Source organism: Anoplolepis gracilipes, chromosome 10 (assembly GCF_047496725.1).
Source record: "Anoplolepis gracilipes chromosome 10, ASM4749672v1, whole genome shotgun sequence".
NCBI lineage: Eukaryota > Metazoa > Arthropoda > Insecta > Hymenoptera > Formicidae > Anoplolepis > Anoplolepis gracilipes.
Genome location: NC_132979.1, coordinates 9,503,880 through 9,526,890, shown reverse-complemented (window position 1 = coordinate 9,526,890; position 23,011 = coordinate 9,503,880). Strand labels below are relative to the sequence as shown.

The 23,011-nt window shown below is 30.1% G+C and overlaps 2 protein-coding genes across 10 annotated transcripts in view; both read right to left on the bottom strand.

Moving 5' to 3' along the window:
• Nucleotides 1–1,143: 1,143 nt before the first annotated feature.
• Nucleotides 1,144–23,011, bottom strand: part of LOC140670274 (uncharacterized) — a 74,262-nt gene continuing 52,394 nt past the window's right edge. For 2 of the 9 annotated variants that reach the window (XR_012047528.1, XR_012047529.1), the window contains exons 2-6: nt 13,423–13,543; nt 9,459–9,932; nt 6,603–6,719; nt 4,006–4,119; nt 1,144–1,506 (exon numbers count right to left, since the gene is read on the bottom strand). Coding sequence is in view for 1 of the 9 variants with exons in the window: in XM_072900845.1 (XP_072756946.1) it covers nt 4,074–4,119; nt 6,603–6,719; nt 9,459–9,634 (339 nt within the window). In the remaining 8 variants the exon portion in view is untranslated. Of the gene's footprint in view, nt 1,507–4,005; nt 4,120–6,602; nt 6,720–7,318; nt 7,482–9,458; nt 9,933–13,422; nt 13,544–23,011 lie in introns of all 9 variants that reach the window. The other 7 variants (XR_012047532.1, XR_012047530.1, XR_012047531.1 and 4 more) reach the window with 7 other exon arrangements.
• On the bottom strand, nt 20,853–22,771 carry LOC140670146 (uncharacterized). The gene is made up of 2 exons (XM_072900699.1): nt 21,778–22,771; nt 20,853–21,697 (listed from the first exon to the last, which is right to left on the bottom strand). Exons 1-2 carry the CDS (start codon nt 21,972–21,974, stop codon nt 21,238–21,240), a joined length of 657 nt encoding a protein of 218 aa, XP_072756800.1. The 5' UTR covers nt 21,975–22,771; the 3' UTR covers nt 20,853–21,237.

The window sequence follows — 23,011 nt, the reverse complement described above, 5'->3', positions numbered from 1 at the left end:
TTTATTACAAAACTAACACCACTTATATTTACGTGAATACATTCTTTCATCTCTAAATATTTCTCGGATATCAAATTTTTTATTACAAATATATGAAAAAATATATATTATTAATCATTAATTTACAAACTGTAAATTAATGATTAATATCTTCCATTAGTCAGTTGCAATCAATTAATCAGTTATAAATATATAAATGCACAAATAATGTACAAACGTTTAAGCACAATAAACTTAAAAATAACGCTTTATATGCAACAATTATAGCATATATAAGGGGAAGGAAGAAGGCTATTATATGTCTAGTTATAATTTTGTTATTTTTTTTAATTCATCAGAAATGTATAAATACTAAAAATTATAATACATTCATGTACAAATCCGAATGTACCAATGTTTTGATACATCGTTATAGAAAAAGAGGTCTCAATTATAGAGAACTTAATAAAACGTTTATTTTGTTATTCTTACGCTACATACAAGATTTCTACATTTCTGATAATAAAACAATAGCAAGATGAGTTTATATATTCATATAATTCAAATACTTCGTGAGTAATCATATCTATAGTGTCAAAAAGGTCAATAATATGACAGTTTTCTTGTCGGTGCTAATGATAAAATCATCTCGTTTGGTTTAAATCCGTATTTACATAAATTATAAATCAGGAATAATCCTTTATGGATTTATACGCACAAAGAAATATTATTAAAGACGATCAGCAATGAATAAATTTTTGTAAATATTAAGTGAACCTCCGGAAGCCAAAGATAATTAAAGGATAATTACATTATCAATTATTTTGATACATTAGAAGTAATTATATTTTGAAATGATGGTAGTTCTCTGAAAAGTCGAATTTTCTTTTAATAACTGCAAACATATCATAATTAGATAAATAAGTTTATTATTTCAAAACATAGAAATTTATATGTCAAATATGTTCTGTTATCGATGCTAAAGCTAGCAATTTTATTACTCAACAAGGAATAAATAAAATTTATCTTAAAAAATTCTATAACTGTAATTTATAGTTATAATTTATAGTTATATAATAAATAATATATTATCTGTTTCTTATTATTCAATCATGTTTTTAATTGAATATTTTAACAAACTATTAAAAATTGAATATGCGTGTATTTACTGTCCTTGATACAATATATTATACGGTATGCTATAATATGCTATAGAATATATTATACGCATTATTTTGTATTAAATTGAATTAAGTTAAATTATATAAAATGCACTAATTATTGATTTATCAGCAGTTATATGTATAATTTGATCACAAAAATCATTATAATTAATTATGAAAAATAATCTTCAAAAATAACACATTAAAAAATAAGCACTAAATTTATATACATAGGCATGAACTATATATGTTACAAAGTATCTATTAAAAGGCGTGAAGAAATATTGAGGAGATCGTATCAAACATTGATTGCTACTGGTCACTTTAGTCGAGAATCACGTCAAAGGCGATCGAGTACAAACATCTACAAGAAAAAAAAGATATACGTTAAAAATGTTAAAAACATTATGTGTTTCCTTAAAAGTGTTAATACTAACGAGATTGACAATCGCGATTTCGGGAAATGTGGAGGATGATGTAAATCCGACAAGTCCCCAGGAAAGTATTTTCATTTATTTTCTTTGATATAACTTCATGCCAGTGAGAGATTTTTACACAAAGAAAACTAAATATTACACATTGCAGATAACAGATTACTTGTTTTAATGACTGTAGTTACAATTAAAGAGTTTTATGTTAATGGTATTAAAAAGTATACATACAATTTGTTAGTTTTGTATTATATATTTAAAAATCAATGTTATATAATATAAACTTAAACTTAATTAAGACGATATATTAAAATTTAAATATAAAAATAAAAATTTTTTAATATAAATTAATTATTCCGTTGATTCTCTGCTACACTGTTACATTAATCACATAAGTATTTGATATTTTTGCTAGACATCATTTTTTTATAATTTTTTAATTGTTTCTATTTTTTTAAATATTTATTTGTATTTATTAATTTTTATATAAAACATACAGTAAATTAATTTTTATTTCATAATAATTTGATGTGGAAATTCAAAATTTTTGAGTTAAAATAAATTACATCACGAAACAGCTACTAAATTCAAAGTAAAAGATTGACGCAGTGAAATTTTAAATTGGCCTACAATTAGAACCAATAGACAAATCAATATGCACAACAGCTGTCACTCGCTATGTGCGTATTTATATGCTATTTTTTATTTATCATAATTGTTTACATTTTTTACATTTTTCTAAAGCTAATGCAAAACATAACGTACAATTTTCATTTTAAAACATATTTTGAAATACATAATTTGTTAAATAAACTACATATATTTTGAACACATAATAATGCGAATGCAAATAATGAACAGATCGACGTAAGTAAACCAAAACAATCCGCGGTTTTAAATATAGATTATTTACTTAGCTCGATTTCTAATGAAATTCTAACAAAACTGAAAGCTGCTTTAAAATGTTAAGAAGAGATATCTTTCGCATATTTATTAATTTTATTATTTAGAATTCTGTTTTTATTATTTTATCGATTTATATCCACTTGCGAAATAAATTTTGATCTAATCACTCATCTCTTTTTTATCAAGCAATTCGACGAACATTTATAAACTATAAATGTATATTTTTGAACAGGATATCTCAGCCTTCGAGATTAATGATCATTACATGTTATCAAACGTCTCCTCTGACAGCATGACAATATTAAATGAAGCCGGTAAGTGTTTATTGCAGACATGTTTACAATCCTCAAAATTTACTGATAAATTATAATGAAATAAATATAATAAAACAAACTCTATACCTATACAAATGTTATGAAAATAAAATTGAATTACAAAAATATTATGAAAATAATTTAACTTCTTACTCAAGAAATGAAAATTGAATAAAAAAAATATATATCTCAGCAAAAAAATTAAAAAATTTCATGTTAAAAAAAAAAAAAGGTAATGTTATTATTTTGCTAATTACGTCGTTTATGCTTAGTCACAAATATTACATTTTTCAAGCCTAAACACTAATCAGTAAAATTACGAGAACTGATATACGCACTGTAACCGTTGAAAGTTCTATTTATCATAATATAATTTGTTCTTGCTGAAATATTTTTATTTTAGAATAAGATTTTCTTTCTTTTTGCTTAATAATTAATAATGTGTTTAAATCTTAAAACACAAAAATACTATTATTATATAATTCAAATATTTTGAAATCAGTACTGTAGCTATTGGTTAAATTTCATCATACTTTGTAGTTTATGTTTTTATTTTATTTTATATTTAGAAAAATGCTTGTTATCTGAACTTACTTATTATATGATATACTATTCTTTTAGTTGTAATTCAAGAAATTCTTCTACTTTATCTTTTTTCAGTTACTAAAATCAGAATTATAATACGTAATTATGATATACTAAATACAATTTTGAAATCTTTATAAAGATTTAATTATATGTATACTTTCGATTCTTTTTTATAATTAAACACAAAATTTAAAAATCCGCAAACATATTTCCAAGCGAACCAACATTTCCTAGGGCATTCGTAGATTTTAGTAATAGATTAAACGAGAAAAACATTTCTGTGACATTCAGGTAAATAATTCTTAACTTGTTACTTGTACTCGTATATACATATGTATAGAAAATCAATTCTGTTTGTTTCTAATTCTATTAGTATTTCACTAAAATAAATAGACTAAAATAATTTTCTTTCTTCACAGATGGAACGAACCTGAATTTACAAATGAAGTGATACAAAAATACATGGTCCAGTATTGGTTTAACGAAAACCAAAGGAAAATTATACATAACGCTAATATGTCAGATATACAGTACATATTGCAATACAAAGCATACAATTTAAGGCCTGATACAATGTACTACTTTAAAGTACAAGCGTATAATGAAGCTGGTGCTGGTCCTTACCCAAATTTTATTAATGTGTCCACCATGCAAGAAAATCCGTTACCTCTATTATTTATCGCTTCGTTGGCTCATCCGTTGAAAGTATTAGATGTGGATTTGCAGATCAGCTTTCCACTTAAAAAATACAAAGCGCAAGATATCGTTTATTTAGAACTGGAACGTAAGATTTATTGGATCATTTATAACAAAGAAGTAATGACATGCGATTTTGATCTAATTGCAATCGAAGTAAATAATTGTACAAAAATAACTGGTGTCGACCATTCCGCGAATAATCTCTGCCTCGATTGGGTGGCAAAAAACTTTTACTGGTTAGAATATTATCTGTTTGCTTATTCAGATATTATGCAGTTTATGAACCTAGACTTAGCATTGTGGCAAACTGAAATAGTCAAACGCAATAAAATTATTCTACCTGCAAATAACGAGGCTTCAACTTTAAATGTGCTGCCTTCTACAGGGTATAAAGTTTTATCTATCTAAAAAAAATAACTTTGTTTCTCTTAACAAGTCATATGATAAAATAAATGATTTTACACGCACAGCTATTAATTTTATAAAACATTATTATATTTACTAACATTAGGGTATATCTACTGGTGGCCAAAGAAAATTCTAACAGAAAACAACCGTGTCTGAGTAGTGTCGTACAGTAAGGTCGCAAATGTGTTACAAATTTGTTTCATAATTTTCTATTAATGTGGTATGACTTTTATTAAAGATCATATTTTATAGAATCATAAACTGACGTAGAATTACAAAAATTTTAAATAAGCACATAGATTCTGTGCATGCGTGTGATATACGCTTAAATCAATGTTTTATAATTAGAGAATAATACGCTTTTTTTCCAGATATCTTTATTGGACAGAATTTAATCATGAAGCAATGCAATCGGATTTTAATGGAAAAAATATAAAACCTTTTTTGAAGAATAATTCTTGTTTCTGTGCGTACAAAAAACAATTAAAAAAAGTAATCTTCATGCAGGTTGATTACACGAATATTGACAAATCATTAATGTACTGCAAATGTCAAGAATGGAAAAATTATTTATTAATTGCAACAGACATCTATGGTTGTATCTGCAACCTGATTTTAACGGTTCAAAACAATAAAATGTCTTTCTCATATTTAATGATTGACAAGATAAACTTTTATCTGTACTCTCATACCAATAAAATAATCTGCACTTAGAAAAAAAGTATGCACTTCTCGAAAGCAAAGAAAATGCATTAAAATATGTTTAAGAAGTTAATATTTCAGATGTACATGTAAGTGAAAATGATAAAAAAGTAGATATCATATATTATGTGAATCGAATTATAGCGTTTAGTAATTCTTTACAACCATATCCCCGGCAAAATGTTTAGTACCTGACATAGAAGAATTTCAATATAAAGTTATCAATTTTTTGGAAGAAGTGACAACAACCACAAACAGTATTGTCGTAAAGATCCCGAAGTCGGCTCCTGTTGATGGATGTAAAAAATACAACTTACCCACCACTATATATATCATCCCCGTGAGCTATCAGACATGATTGAACAATGATCTTGACGAATTCGACGAATTTTACGTGAAAACGCACAAACGGCTTTACGAAATACAAAATTTAACTACATTTACAACGTACACATTGAAATTTGCATTAACTAATTTATATGTCGACAAGTTATCGATGAAGTTGCAATTCGGGGATGATATAATTCTAAGAACTACCCCTGGCAAGCTTAACGTGCCGGAAAATGTGACGATTCAAGTTCTAACGCCTACTCTGGCGGTTAGGTTAGGTTAAGTTAGTCTATTGGCAGTAGTCTATTGAATGCCACCTAAGAACATTAACTGCGTGGCAGTGACCTACGAGGTGCATTGGATGCTACATTTTTTTTCAAATGGCTCTCGAAAAACAATTACTCAAAAAGTATATGTATGTATATCAATTGGACACTAGCTAAACTCGCAATTGTATTTATTTTATGTTCATATAATTTGTAGTGTAATCTCACTGAAAATGGCTCGAAATGAGTCCGAAACGTTTGAGTCAATAAACCATGGACCACATTTGGTGTTGAAATCAAAAACCTCACGCCTCACATTTGCGTCGGCTCTATATTGCCTTTTATTCTTATTTTAAAGTGTTTAAATAAATATTGTAAGATTGCAAGATATTGTATAAAGTGAAAGACAAAAAAAAATTTAAATTATCAGTAAATATAAAGAATATCTCACAACTTTCGTACAATACTTTAATAGTTCTATATAGAAATAAGCTAAATTTTAAAAAATATATAATTTAAATAAATTAACTTACATATATTTTTCAAAAATTTAAAATTACTATAAATAATAAATTACATTATAAATTAGAAAATAATTTTTTCTATATTTATATAATACAAAAATATACAGACTAATATCATTTTTGAGTTGACCAAAATTTGTTAATAATATCTCGCGTATAGAACTCGCGCGCTTACAACTATACTTACACACATATCAATCTATAATATATCATTGATATTAACTAATGATATTTGATAGTGGAAGCCAAATAAAAAGACTTATACGAATTATATTACAATATGTTTACTCACCCTATTGAATTATTTAAATGTGTCCTGAAAACTGCCCAAAATTCCTCTTTGTCAAGAAAATGTTGCAAAATGCGTAATACGATGGTTGCTAACGGAATTGATAAAGTTTGAATAAATCTGAAAAATAAAATTAAATATTTCAAAATTACAAAAAAACCATTAAAAAATAGATATGAAAAACAATTTCATATGTATGTTCATAGATTCTTAAAATATTTTTCTAAAAAAAATTAAATGAAAATCAAATCGAGAAATTTTGGTATTATTTAAAAGTAAAATTAAATATATTTGCTATAATATATATGTATGTTAAATATAAAAGATAAGTAAATTCTTTTTACACTTTTTTATAATGTATTTTTTATTTTTTATTTAATAGTTTTGTAAACTACATTTATTAACTTACTATTGTTTTTGTAAATACAAATTTTGATCAACTCAAAAATTATATTAGTCTGTATATTTTTGTATTATATAAATATAAAAAAAATGATTTTCTAATTTATAATGTAATTTATTATTTATAGTAATTTTAAATTTTTGAAAAATAAATGTAAGTTAACTTATTTAAATTATATGTTTTTTTAAATTTAGCTTATTTCTATATAGAACTATTAAAGTATTGTGCGAAAGTTGTGAGGCATTCTTTATATTTACTGATGGTTTAAATTCTTTTTTGTCTAGTAGTTTACGAAAAAATGTTTAATTAGTCATACCTTTGATAGAATAATAGTTTCTAGCAAACTGGGTCAATGGTGTATATTAGTTTATATTTTCGTATGCTACAGTATCCTGAAACCAATCATTGTCGCTTAAATAGAGAATTTCTTGTTGATCTTGGACCACAAATAAATTCATTATTCGGTAATCTGAGAAAATCTAGACAAGAAAGTTTTGCAATTAAATAAATAATTAATAAAATATATGAACATTATCAATATTGATTAAAAAACTGCTACTTTTTATTGCTGTTAAAAAAAAGGTTTATTTATTTTTATAAACGCGCCTTCGATTTACGCGGCTGCACTAATGATATTTATTTGTTTCGCCGGTGGTGAGAGACTTAAATGAATCGAAAGTTCACTGGTTTTGAAGCAATTTATTTTGAAGCAAATGCATGCGAGCGGACCGCTAACAACGCGAGTCGATTTGGTGACGGCCACTAGCCGCGCGACCATTAAGAATATGTAAAGGGCCGAACTTTCAGAAAAGAAGATGGATTTTTTTACCCGTGTACTCTCGGCGAGCTCTTGATCGGTAGTGTCTTCTTCGCGCTCCTGGAAATCGCGAGATACCGAGAAATATGACCGAGACGATGACACAAATAATAACATGGATCAATCGTTCGACTTGTTTAGCGAATCACCGATCGACACCGAGTTGTTTGTCTCGATTTGAGCTCTTTTGTTACAAAGGACGAACATCGAAAAAACTAAACGAAAAGACAATCTTTATCTCTGAACCGTTTGTTTGCGAAAACGTTCGAGAAGAACCGTTAAATTATAAAATTTATTTCAATATACTTTCTCGACATTTTATAAAGGAAAATAATATGATGCAGATTATTATTAAATAATAACGATTTGTGCAATCGAGTGTGCACACATGTTTACAAATATAAATCAATGTAATGAAAATGTAGTATTTATGCTAACTTTAAATTATAATATAATGAAAATGTGACTATTATTAATCTTATTTTTTATTTAATTGAAAAATTAAAATTTTTAATATGATGAAATATTCCTAAACAAAAATGTTGCTTATTAAAAATAAGTTTAATAAAAAAACAATTAAATAAGTTTAATAAGTAAAACTACCATGTCGAAAGAGTATTAAAATCCATACATGTACTAGCAATCAAATCAATATAGTAAAATATGACATATTTTAGTTAAACTTATACATATTTGTAAATATAAATTATAATAACGTGATGAAAATACAGTGATATTAATAACTTAAATTATAATATATATGACGAAAATGTGTTTGTATGTCATATTAATCTTTTTTCATTTAATTAAAACATTAAAATCTTCCACATGATTGAAACATTGCTAAATAATAGTAATAATTATAACTAATAGCAACATTAAGGAGAATTAAAGTTAATTTTTAAAAATTGATAATATATCACATTTGTTTTCTTCACTAAAGATTAAAAATTTTTAAAAATTCACTTGCAATTGCATGCAATTAATATCAATTTATATAAACAATTATTGTATTAATAATATAAACAATTTTCTAATATTTATGATAAGTTATATATCTAATATTTATAATAAATTATTATACTATAACGAAAATGTGACTATATATATTTAATTTTCTTTCATTTAATTGAAACATTAAAGTCTTCCTTACGATTGAAATATTTTGTTAAATAATAGTTATGATAATGATAATATTAAAAAGGATCTGAAGAATTGAAGTTAAGAGTGAATAATATTTCACATTTGTTTTTTTCACAAAATATAAAAATAAGGGAAAATTCACTTATTAAACTCTTTATATAAAACTTAAATCAATTGCATGCAATTAACCTTGATTTAAGTGAACAATTATGTTAATTAAGCGATGACAATGTCAATATATATATATATATATATATATATATATATATATATGACATTGTCATCGCTTTTCCGCGATGCTGATTAGTTGTCTCATATGATATAAAAGAAATAAAGAAGAGATACAAGATATAGAAAAAACGGAAACGACAGAAGAAAAACTAAGGGAAGAAAAAAGTATACAGAGCATACAGACAAAAATCTTGGAAGAAATCAAAGAAAATATAAGGAAGATTAAAGTATTGAGAATAAAAAGAGACACTCTTGATGAATATACCTTTGGTTATTCAGCTGTTTGTACTTTCGCAAGACTACGTCGGTCGCGAGATCCACCATTCGCAGGCCATTATCCCTTGAATGCACGAGAAGTCTAGATTTAAGGGGATACAAAACGATCGTGTTTATGACAACCCCTTCAACTTGCGAATCTTTATCCTCCTCGAGACGCACCATTCCCACCTCGATGACATCCTATCGTTTCGGCAAACCGTCCAAAGGATTATCGATCCTACACTGTCGGCTGTGATTAAGTTTCCATTTTTTTGAAAGACCATGGAGCTGACAAAACCCTTGTGGCCTTCCAACTCCTGGCTCAACTCTCGTTTCGTCGACCTTCTGTTCTCGTTTGCCCAGATGCGAGCTACTTCATCGTAACTTCCTGCCGCTACAATCGTAAGCAACTGCTCTCTTACTGAGAACATAGCTGACGCAATAAACGTACGAAGAATGCAGCAGTATCTGTTTATACAAACTTTAACGCTTAACTTTAACATACACAATATACTCTGCGTTCGAATTTCACTGCCAGTACTAAAAATCTATAGTTTACGTTACATACACTATAAATTGTTTAGTACTGGCAGTTATTGGCAGTTATTGGCAGTGAAATTTGAACGCAGATAATCATACAAGACAATATAAACATACACAAAATAAATGGCTTAAACTGTTCTAGTTTACAATAAAAATGATGTTTATTTATTTTATTTTAGAATGATTTATATATAAATTTTATTTGTTATAAAAAATTATTAAAATAAAAAACGTATTAACAAATCGTTTAGAAAATTCGTCCATCTCAATATTTACTATTCTTAAATTATTATAAAAATATTTTCTTATAAAAATAAAAGGAAAAAGTACAAGATATATATATATATATATATATATATATATATATATATATGAATTTTCTATATATGTATATATGTGTATATATATATATACAGGATGTCCCAGAACAACCTTCCGTCCGTAAAATGACGTACTCCTGACACAATTCTAAGACAATTTTTCCTTTACCAAAATTTGATTTAAAGCGTAGTTTTTGAGTTATAAGCGAAAATAGTTAGCAAATCACGCGTCGAGTATAGAAGGCAGCCAGGAGCGGCGCGGCGCAGCTGACCGTCCGACGAGTGATTACCGCCGCATGAGTCAAAATCGCTAACTATTTTATCTTATAACACAAAATTATGCTTTAAATAAAATTTTGGTAAAGAAGAAAATGTCGTATAATTACGTCAGGAATAAGTGTTCCTTAAAATAACGTCGGACGCTGCGATCAGCTGATTGCTACACGCGATGTGTGTATGGCTGAGTGTGTGCGTAAAAGAAAGGGACAGAGTAAGTGAGTGAGTGAGTGAGAGAGAGAGAGAGAGAGAGAGAAAGAGAGAGAGATAACCGTCTCCGCGACGGCGCCGCGACGCTCTTTCGATTGTCATCGACCGCTCCTTCGATTGTCATCCACATTGTTGTCGACGATCTCAAATCGATCGATATATTAATTTTCCGGCTCAGCTGAGAGAGTCAATCAATATTTTAAAAAAACGCGCGCTACATACGTTTTTGAAACTATTGCATTTATGATGCGAGGGAAAAAATTTGGGAAAATTTATTTTTATTTTGCTCACAATAAGATATTTTAACGTAAAAATGTTTGGTCGCTCTGAAAAGAGCGGATTGATTAAAAAAAATTTTTAGAGCAGATGCTCGAAATGCCCGCCGTCCATCCTAACGCAAGCTCTCATGCGTTTTAATAAATTTCTTTCGACGTTCTCCATTATTTCTTCGTCGATATTCCAAATAGCAAATCTTAATTTTGTCTCCAGATCTTCTATATCTTCGGGAAGCGTTTTATAAATTACTTCCTTGCATTTATTTGAACGAGAATTTTTTCCTGGACGCTGGATGGGTCGGTACGGCCCAATACGTTGGCCCGTAAGATCTCCGGATCTCAACCCTCTCGATTTTTTTTATAGGGATACTGCAAGGAAGTAATTTATAAAACGCTTCCCGAAGATATAGAAGATCTGGAGACAAAATTAAGATTTGCTATTTGGAATATCGACGAAGAAATAATGGAGAACGTCGAAAGAAATTTATTAAAACGCATGAGAGCTTGCGTTAGGATGGACGGCGGGCATTTCGAGCATCTGCTCTAAAAATTTTTTTTAATCAATCCGCTCTTTTCAGAGCGACCAAACATTTTTACATTGAAATATTTTATTGTGAGCAAAATAAAAATAAATTTTCCCAAATTTTTTCCCTTGCATCATAAATGCAATAGTTTCAAAAACGTATGTAGCGCGCGTTTTTTTAAAATATTGATTGACTCTCAGCTGAGCCGGAAAATCAATATATCGATCGGTTTGAGATCGTCGACAACAATGTGGATGACAATCGAAGGAGCGGTCGATGACAATCGAAGAAGCGTCGCGGCGCCGTTGCGGAGACGGTTATCTCTCTCTCTTTCTCTCTCTCTCTCTCTCTCTCTCTCTCTCTCTCACTCACTCACTCACTCACTCTGTCCCTTTCTTTTACGCACACACTCAGCCATACACACATCGCGTGTAGCAATCAGCTGATCGCAGCGTCCGACGTTATTTTAAGGAACACTTATTCCTGATGTAATTATACGACATTTTCTTCTTTACCAAAATTTTATTTAAAGCATAATTTTGTGTTATAAGATAAAATAGTTAGCGATTTTGACTCATGCGGCGGTAATCACTCGTCGGACGGTCAGCTGCGCCGCGCCGCTCCTGGCTGCCTTCTATACTCGACGCGTGATTTGCTAACTATTTTCGCTTATAACTCAAAAACTACGCTTTAAATCAAATTTTGGTAAAGGAAAAATTGTTTTAGAATTGTGTCAGGAGTACGTCATTTTACGGACGGAAGATTGTTCTGGGACACCCTGTATATACATAGATATATATTTATTTGTACTTTTTTATATGTATATATATATATATATATATATATATCAATTTTCTATATGTGTATATATGTGTATATATATACATAGATATATATATTTTGTACTTTTTTATATGTATATAGGGTGTCTCATAACTAACGACCCAACGCTCGTGAGCAGATAGAGTACAGTGAACTGAACAAAAAAGTATTAGGTCATTTTGCGATTTTCGAAATAATTATTAAAATATTAATTAAAAACGCTTAGCAAACAATATTATACATATGTACGAGATGTCCGGTAATAATCGCCCCACCTCTCTAGGGCTGATAGAGCAGGTCAAACTGAACATAAAAGTCCTGTATCATTTTGCAATTTTCGCAATAATTATTAAAATATTAATTAAAAACGCTCAGCGTAGGAGCACGCGCCGCATATAGCGCTCAGCATACCCTGAGCGTTTTTAATTAATAGTTCAATAATTATTGCGCTAATCGCAAAATGATACAGGACTTTTATGTTCAGTTGGTCTTGCTCTATCTGCCCTAGAGAGTTAGGGCGATTATTACCGGATATCTTGTAGATATGTATAATATTATTCGCTAAGCGTTTTTAATTAATATTTTAATAATTTTTGTGAAAATCGCAAAATGACTTAATACTTTTTTGTTTAGTTCACTGTTCTCTACCCACTCACGAGCGTTGGCTCATTAGTTATGAGACACCCTGTATATATATATATACATATATATATATATATATATATATATATATCTTCTACTTTTTCCTTTTATTTTGTAAAAATACTTTACAATGATTTAAACGTTTAATAATATATTTATAAATATATATTTATTAATTATAAATATATTTATTAATTAATATATTTTTTTGTCACATTAAACCATGTTTTTGTTATGTTAAACTATGTTATTAGGATTGTGATGTAGCTAAAAAAAAACCAGAATAATGGAAAATTGGGTAAGTTTTTTTAAAGAAATATCGCCAAAAAAATATTTTTATTACATATTTTTGCACTTACCTCTTGATCTATCGCGTCATTAATATTTCTGTTTGTCAAAACATTTGTAATAATGTTAATGGCCCATATGTACGTGTTGTTGATCTGTACTTGTATCCAAATCCATGGATTGGGCCATTGTCTAATAACATTCAGAATGTTATTAATGATAAATAAATTATTTTAATATTTTTTATAATAATATTAAAAATATCGACTTATCTTTGTATGAAAGATATTATTAATAATATAACGCAGGCTACGACAAAAATGGGCGTTGGTCATTATTAACACATTGACTGTCAATTACGAGATAAGTCGTAGTCTGCCTTCCTGACTAGGACGCCGACTACGACTTATCTCGTAGTTGTTTGCTTGCCATTGCCGTACAACTACGAATACACTCGTGGTATATCAGTGTAAATAAGCATATATGGCTTCTAGGAATAGAAAAGTAAATCAAGTTTGGCTTACATAAACAGAAAATTTATTTATAAAAAATAGAAAATATAAAAAGAAATTATTCGTATCAAAAATCAATAATTAAAAGAATATTTTATATTTTTTGTAAAATTTTTTAAAACAATCTTCTACACAAAGGGCTGGCTTCTCTTCACAGATTGGACAGAAATATCGCGATTCTCGGCGTTTTTTTCTTTGTGTACAAATTCGACATGGCTTTGTCGGACGCTGCTTTTTTTCGCGATGACAAGTTTGAACGTGTTTATGTATACACGAACTAACTCGTAGATGGTCTTCTACGAAGAAATTTTTGTTACATATCCCAACTACGAGATAATTCGTAAGAGCTTTTTTTCAAAAAATACACTTTATATCCCTTTTGGTGATTGTCATATACTATAATTGCAATTTTGAGCAATATTATATAAATCGAATTGGCTTCTGAGAGCGGAATCATGAAAATTGCGGTGGCAGTCAATGTGTTAATATGAATGTTAATTGTGGGCTTAAGTAGCGTAGACTCTGCATCCATGTTAATGTCCTGAAACATTTCATGGGTAAATATGTATATTAAATATCAATGTAAAGTCTTTTTATAAAAATAAAAGGAAAAAGTACAATATATATATATATATATATTTATACTAATAAGCTTATAAAAATATTTTAGCAGTAAGAGAGTGAATTTCGTCCAAGAAGGTGATCAAGTAGAAGAGTTGAGTAATCAAATTTCAACTAATCCGACTGATCCAACTGAAAATGATTAACATGATCCGGCTGATCTAAATAAAAATGATTTAGAATTGGTATGTAATGCTCATCGATGAATAATATTTTTTTTCAATTGTTCATTCTTTTATTATTATAATAAGCTGGTAATTAGTATATCAATACAGTTTTAAAAAAATGTAGTTTTATAAAAGACCTATTTATATATTATAATTTAAAATTTTTATAATATAAAATTTGTATTTTTAGGATAAGAAATGGCAACAAAAATTGGACGGGGAAGAAGCAATACAAAAAAGCCAATTTAAAAAGCTTTAAAACAACATTTTTTAATTTATATTTTATTTTTAATAACCAACTAAAACAAACTAAATATCTTATATGTAAAAGTTACATAAATCTTACATAAATTATATGTTCAACATATACAAAAAAAATTATTATATTTTAGTTGATTATTAAAAAATATGTTTGTATTTTAGTTATTGTAATTATAATAAAAAAATTTATATTTTAGTTATTAAAAAATAAGTTTGTATTTTAGCTATTGCAATTATAATGAAAGTTTATGTTTTAGTTGGTTATTAAAAAATAAGTTTGTATTTTAGCTATTGCGATTATAATGAATGTTTCAGTTAGTTATTAAAAAATAACTTTTTATTTTAGTTATTGCGATTTAAATGAAAGTTTATGTTTTAGTTAGTTATTAAGAAATAGTTTGTATTTTATTACGATTATAATGAAAAAGTTTATGTTTTAGTTGGTTATTAAAAAATAAATTTGTATTTTAGTTATTGCGATTATGATGAAAAAGTTTGTGTTTATTATGTATATTTAGTTTATGTGTTTTATGAATTCTAATAATTCTATTAATTCTATAAATTCTATTAATAATTCTAATTATTTTGAAGAAAGTAACAATGTTTTAGAAAATGAGAATATAAATAATAATAGCAATTTTGATATCAATGAAGTAATTAACATTGTTAAGTCTCCTACATCTGATAATCTCGTCGATGATTCGTCTAATTTTGTTTCGTGGCTTCAAGAATGGGTTCTTAGAAATCGTATTTCTTATGTTGAATTATGACTAAATGAGACATCAACACCTATTATAAATCCTATTTAGGTATTTATCCGGCATTACTTTTAGATGCTCGTAGCTTGTTAAAAACTCCCAGAAAAATAAATGTACAAAATGTAAGACCAGGGATGTATTATCATTTCGGTTTAAGTACTTGTGTCAAGCAACTTTTGTCGCGGTATTCTGTTAAACATTTGCAATGTATTAAAGTTAATATTAATATTAATGGTCTTCCTTTATTTAAAAGTTCAAGTAGTCAAGTATATCCTATTTTATGTAATTTAGTTGAAAATTATAATAAAATTAATATTGCTGGAATTTATTACGAGAAGGAAACACTGCAGATGCAAATGTTTTTTTGAAAGATTTCACAGACGAAGTAATTATTTTGATAACTCATGATATAACAATTAATGATCATATATATATATACTTATCCATTTAAAATTAATACTTTTATATGCGACGTACCTGTGTGTGTGAAGCTGGCGTATCATTTCGTGGAGACTCATAAATAATTAAGAGGTCTGACTTTATTTTCAATAGTTCTAAAGTTCCTGATAGTTTAAACAAATAGTTCTAGGGATTAAAGCAAAAAAAATGCCTTCGGACAAACTGAGATGCCAACTTCACGCAGTATCTCACTTTATTCTACGACATTTTCGCTATCAGTAATTGTAGAAAATTGAAAGATCTATAGTTCTAGATGAATTCTAAAAAGAGTTTTGCCACCCAAAAGCAGAAAAATATTAATTAAGATAAAATAAAAAATAACGAGTCCCATAGATATCGAGGTGAGACGCCGGTCGATTATCAAGAGTTCTGCTTAATATAAAACAGTTCTGGGCTTATACATAGCCTTTCCAAAAAGTTCTGCCATTTGAAATAATTAGATAATTATTTAATTAATTATTATACTTGAAAATGCGTATTTTTCTAAACGTGAGACGCCGGTCGATTTTCAATAGTCCGTTAATTCTAAAAGAGTTGGAGTCTGGTATAGTTCTGGGCATGTACATTGCCTTTTCACAGAGTTCTGATGCTAGAAATAATCTAATTATTTTAAATGAACTTTTTGGAAAGGCATTGTACAAGCCCAGAGCTATATGAGAACTGTTTTATATTAAGCAGAACTCTTGATAATCGACCGACATCTCACCTTTATATATGAAATTACGCGTTTTTCGGGTATAATGATTAATTAAAAAATTATCTAATTATTTTAAATGTCAGAACTCTTTGGAAAGGCAATGTACAAACCCAGAACTATATGAGAACTGTTTTATATTGAGCAGCACTCTTGATAATCGACCGGCATCCCACCTCGATATCTGTATCTATGAAACTGGTTTTTTATTTTATCTTAATTAATATTTTTTTTGTCTAAAAAAGGCATGTTATTGATATTGTCATCGCTTTTCCGCGATGCTGATTGGTTGTCTCGATGTCTCGTTGTCAAGTGCATTATTGTGGCTTGCTTCGCGCGTGTCGTCTGCAGCTGTCAAATTTTGACAATTTGTGCGACAATTTGTAGAAAATTTAAATTAAAGAAAAATTAAAGAAAACGAAGAAGAGAAAAAGAGAGACAAAAGAAAGGTACATATATTATATATGCATATATTGTATATGGTAAACCTATGTATAAAATTTTCCCATGATATTATATGTATATTAATTATGTAATTTATATTTGTGTAATTAATAGAAAAAAGAAGAGATGAAAAAAAGGAGAAGGGATATAATATTAAATAAAGAAAAAGAAAGAAGGATGCTTTTTTTTGGAAAGCCAACTGTATTATAAATATTAAAATTAAATATTTAACAATCAATTAATATTGCGGAAAAAAACTTTAACGCTTAGCTTTAACATACATTATATAACCATACAACACAATATAAACATAAAAAAATAAATAGCGCGCGTGTAGCGCGCGCTTAAACTGTTCTAGTATACAATAAAGAATATTTCTGTCAGAAAATCACTAAGAATAAAAAGAAACATCTTTCCTTCACAAATGAAATCAACCTGAATTTGCAAACGGAGAGCTACAAAAATACAAGATTCATTCAGTATTGGTTTATCGAGAACCTAAAGACAATTATACGTATCGCCAATATTTCAGCTAAACAACACATATTGCAATACAAAGCGTATAATTTAAAACCTGATACAATGTATTACTTTAAAGCACATAATAAAGCTGGTGCCGGACCTGACACGAACTTCATCAATGTATCTGCAACGTATGAGAATTCGATAGCTCTATTATTGACTTTGCGAAGTCATATATGAAAGTATTAGATGTGAATTTACAGATCAGCTTTGCGCTTAAAGAATACAATGCGAAAGGAGTTGCTTACTCAGAACTGGAACGTAATATATATTTTTTTTTACGACAATTTTTTAAGAATCTATGAACATGCATATGAAATTGTTTCTCACATCTATTTTTTAATGGTTTTTTTTAAATTTTGAAATCTTTAATTTTATTTTTAAAACTTAAGCGAACTTTATCAATTCTGTAGCAATAATAATGGTCCAATAAAATTTATTGGAACAATGATAATTTTGAACTAATGACATGCGAACTTTATCTAAGCGCAACCGAAATAAAATATAATTATACAAAAATAATGAGTAGTGTTATAGTGGGGATTCTAAGCCATGGGGCGTTGAGGGGGGTGCGGGGGCGGGGGTATCTGGGAGGCGCGAGGGGTCTGATATTAGGAAAAGGGGGGTGGGGGGGGGTCCTACACACGTTCGAAAGTAGATCTGTTTATCTTTGCGGTTGATTTATAGCCGGGGGTATTTTAGAAGTCGTAAAACCTTTTTTCTAGTTTTATGATCATTTTATGGTCATTATATCATTAGGATTTTAAGCGCCGGCGTTCGGCAGCTTTGTACCCTCGCGGAAAATCTCCCATGAAACTGGAGCGAAACATGTTCCGAAATTTTTAGGGAAAGAACTGCAACTGCAAGGTGTTTATCTTTGTGGTTGATTTATAGCCGGGGGACATTTTAGAAACCATAAAAGTGTTTTTTTTTTCTTCTTTTCTAATTTTTATGTTCATTTTATGACCATTAGAATATTATGGAAAAAAGAGATTTTAAGCGCCGGCGTTCGGCAGCTTTGTACCCTCGCGGAAAATCTCCCATGAAACTGGAGCGAAACATGTTCCGAAATTTTTAGGGAAAGAACTGCAACTGCAAGGTGTTTATCTTTGTGGTTGATTTATAGCCGGGGGACATTTTAGAAACCATAAAAGTGTTTTTTTTTCTTTTTTTCTAATTTTTATGTTCATTTTATGACCATTAGAATATTATGGAAAAAAAGAGATTTTAAGCGCCGGCGTTCGGCAGCTTTGCACCCTCGCGGAAAATCTCCCATAAAACTGGAGCAAAACATCTTCCGAAATTTTTAAGGAAAGAATGCAACGCATCAGCGCCAACATTCGGCTGCTCGAATTTGAGAATCTGTCTCCGCGTTAAAACGTATTCAACAGTCGTCGAGTGTCTTTCGATTTAGTGCTACAATGGATATAGAAGATGTGATTGTCATCGAAGACAATGAAGACAATGAAGATGTGGTTATTATCGACGACAGCGATGAAGAAGTGGAAATAGTAAATGACTCTGATTATGAGAGTGATCCGGAAGACTATTTGAATGAACAAGTAGTGCCGTTAGTGCGTGAAGATTTACGAATTATAACTGAACGGCAGGAAATGTGTAACATAATATTTTATTACGAAGTAAAAAAGTATGATAACGACGAGGAAAATAGTGAAAAATTTTGTTCGGGATGTTTCATCGAAGTTCAAGATTTATATACACAAGGTAAAATTGTGTATAAACATGAAACAGGACAATATATTTATCACGGTTGGAACTCGTGTAATAATTGTGGACACTCACTGTGCCAAGTAATAGCATGTAGTGTGTGCCGTTTTTGTGCGCAGCAATAAACTTTTGTAGACATTTGCTAGGATTAAGTGCTGTGAAAAATGGTGACCAAAAAACTATTGAATGCGGTGGTGGAGTTTCAACGAAATCGCGAACTTGACATAAAAAATTCCTCAACAGTGATCTTTAAACTACAAAGTTATATATGGACGAATGAAAACAACAGACTAAGGGGAAAGCCTTGCGAGAATTGCTGTTTACCAGGCGGAAATTGGCAAGCATATCCTGAGCAGTTACAAGAAATCCATCGGGAAATCCGTCAACATATCGATAACATGTTGTATCTACAACATGTTATCGACAATGATCCAGATTCTGATACTGATTCTGATCAGTAATTGTAAGTAATCCTTGATGTGTAAGTATTCTTTTTCAAATTATGAAAATATTAATAAATTTTTTTTTTTCTGTTATGCAGGAGCCCTTCCTGGACGCCACCACGACCGCCCGGTCATCCCCTCCAGCGCCTCGCAGCAGCAGTCGCCGTCGTGCCGTACCGCTCGACCATCGGCGTGCAATCTCTTATATATATTTTTTTTTTTTTTATATCTATTTCTTTTTATTTTTATTTTTAAATTCACACACACACACACACACACACACACACACACACACACACACACACACACACACACACAGATTTTTGTAAATAAACACACACACTTTTTAAATAAAAAAAATTATGTTAAAACACATATAATTGCTTGCTTGCGCTTCCTTCATCTATCCCATCCTTCTTCCTTCATATACTAGATATAATTAGATATAATAACTTAATATTTAATATAAAAAAAAATATAAAAAGGAAGAAAAAAAATAATAAAAAAGGAAAAAAAATAATAAAAAGGAAGAAAAAAATAATAAAAAGGAAAAAAAAAAAAAAATAATAAAAAGAAAAAAAAGAAAAAAAATTATAAAAAGAAAAAAGAAAAATAATTACTGTTTGCGTTCTCGCTTTCCTTCACCTCGCGCTATCTCTTTCTTTCCTAGCGTTTACTCTCTCGCTCTCCTTCGCCTCGCGCTATCTCTTTCTTTCCTAGCGTTTACTCTCTCGCTCTCCTTCGCCTCGCGCTATCTCTTTCTTTCCTAGCGTTTACTCTCTCGCTCTCCTTCGCCTCGCGCTATCTCTTTCTTTCCTAGCGTTTACTCTCTCGCTCTCCTTCGCCTCGCGCTATTTCTTTCTTTCCTAGCGCTTACTCTCTCGCTCTCCTTCGCCTCGCGCTATTTCTTTCTTTCCTAGCGCTTACTCTCTCGCTCTCCTTCGCCTCGCGCTATTTCTTTCTTTCCTAGCGCTTACTCTCTCGCGGTCCCTAGCTTCGCATCTCCCTTCCCAGCATGACGTCATTCCCGCAACGAGCTACATATGAGAACTGGGACTGTTTACGGGTGGGAGGAAGCACGGATGGGAAATGCGTGCGAGTAAATTATATCATGATTTAAATTTAAAAAAACTTTATTCTTCTCTTTTATATATTTTTTTTTTTTTTTTATTACATATTGTGACTAAAAACTAAAGCTACCAGTTCGCAATCGACGAGTTGATGTTTATTGAAGGCGTCGCTGGCGCATATTACATTTGACACTTTTTTATTATCCGTTATAGTGGACGCGATATTGGAGAATTGTGTAAACTTAGTATCGACTGCTCGGTGATTCTAACCAATCGATCAAAGGTTACATCGATGCATTGATCGAGATTAAACATACGGTGTAACGTCGGTTCAATCATCATCATGCGTACGTTTAAAGATTCGAGACTTATAAGTTTAGTATCGTTAATCGTATGAACTCGCACTGTTAGTGGTCCAACGCTTATAAAATTATAAGTATCTTTAAAGTCCTTTCGCAGTAAATCGTGAATATTGCGACGTTGCTCGTAGAGTCCCTTCCACGTTTCGAGAGATAATACCAGTTCCTTTCTTTGATGATCTCCTATGACAATTTCCACGTAACTCGGTGTACCCACGTTGATACCAATTTCAAGGAATTTGAATTCTGTGGTTGTCAATGCGTATCGTCTACTTAGTATACGAATCGCACGACGCTTCAACGAAATGCTGTAGAAAAATAAAAAAAAAAAAAAATTAGTTTAAAAACAATTTGTGAAAAAATAGAAAGAAGTTAAACAAAAACTTACTTGTCACATTTGTTCTCAAACAATGGAGTTTCATAACGATTCGGTACGTAATTATTCACGCTTCTGCTGGGGCCGTCACTGCTTCTTTCGACGTAGTACATATTTCCAGATTTCAAAAGTGGACCACTTTCACGAACGGTTAACGCAACACTGACCGTATGAAGAATCGAATATGAAGAATCAAATATACGTGACATCCCGTTTTTTCAAAGTAGTGGGAGATTAGTGGTAAATGTGGTGGGAGATTCTAGAATACTTTAGTGCTCTGAAATTTTTAGAAGGGAGAGAGAGACGATACTCGGATAAAAAGAATTCTTAAATGACTCGTGAGGGAGGGAGGGAGGGAGGAAATGAGGAGGGGGAATAAGAAATAAAACATATTAGTGTTTAAATATTTTATTTTTCCAAATCTTGCAATTCTTTCTGGCGTTGCGACCACCAGTTAAATATTTTGAATACATTTTGTAATGCGCAATTCTTAACATGTTTTTCACATCGTATAGTATTTTTAACATCTAGATTATTTAGAGATTCGATATCGTCGTAATCAGCATCCAAGGTCTCAATGATTAAATTTTCTCTCGCATCGTCGCCGAGCATATTAGCAAGCCATTCTCGTTTCTGGCATCCTTTAACGTATACGATACACTGCATTTTATCATCTTCTTCTTTAACTACAGCTGTTGTAATCAATCGTTTCGCCATGCTGTACGCAACGATTCCATCCTCCCATTGTAGTCCATGATGATTCGCCATCAACCATGAAGCTTGACACTTTTCGGATTTTGTAAGGAGATGCCATGGTATAGGACTCCGAAAAATGTAGTGTGCGAGAACAGTTCCTCTTCTCAGCACCGCCACCTCCTTTGCGATGAATTTATTCGAAACGACAAATCCTTGCAGATCGACAAACGTTGGTACAGACATGATGAGATCTCTTTTCGTCAGTTAAGAAGAATGACAACCATCTCGTAACACTCGGATTTATATCCAGCTTTCCCTCTCTCTCTAAATTATTGTCGCAAACACTTAGGTAATTTTGCGCACAACGTTGGTCAACGGGTTGTACTGGATTACGCGATCGTGTATGATGAGACAGTACGCAGTCGTATTATTAGCCACATTCTCCTTACACTCAAATTCCAATCGCACATCCACGGTTGCACTCTTGACCGATTCGTTTTGTCGAGAACAATCGATGATCACAAACGGACCGTACTGTAGAAACAGTGAG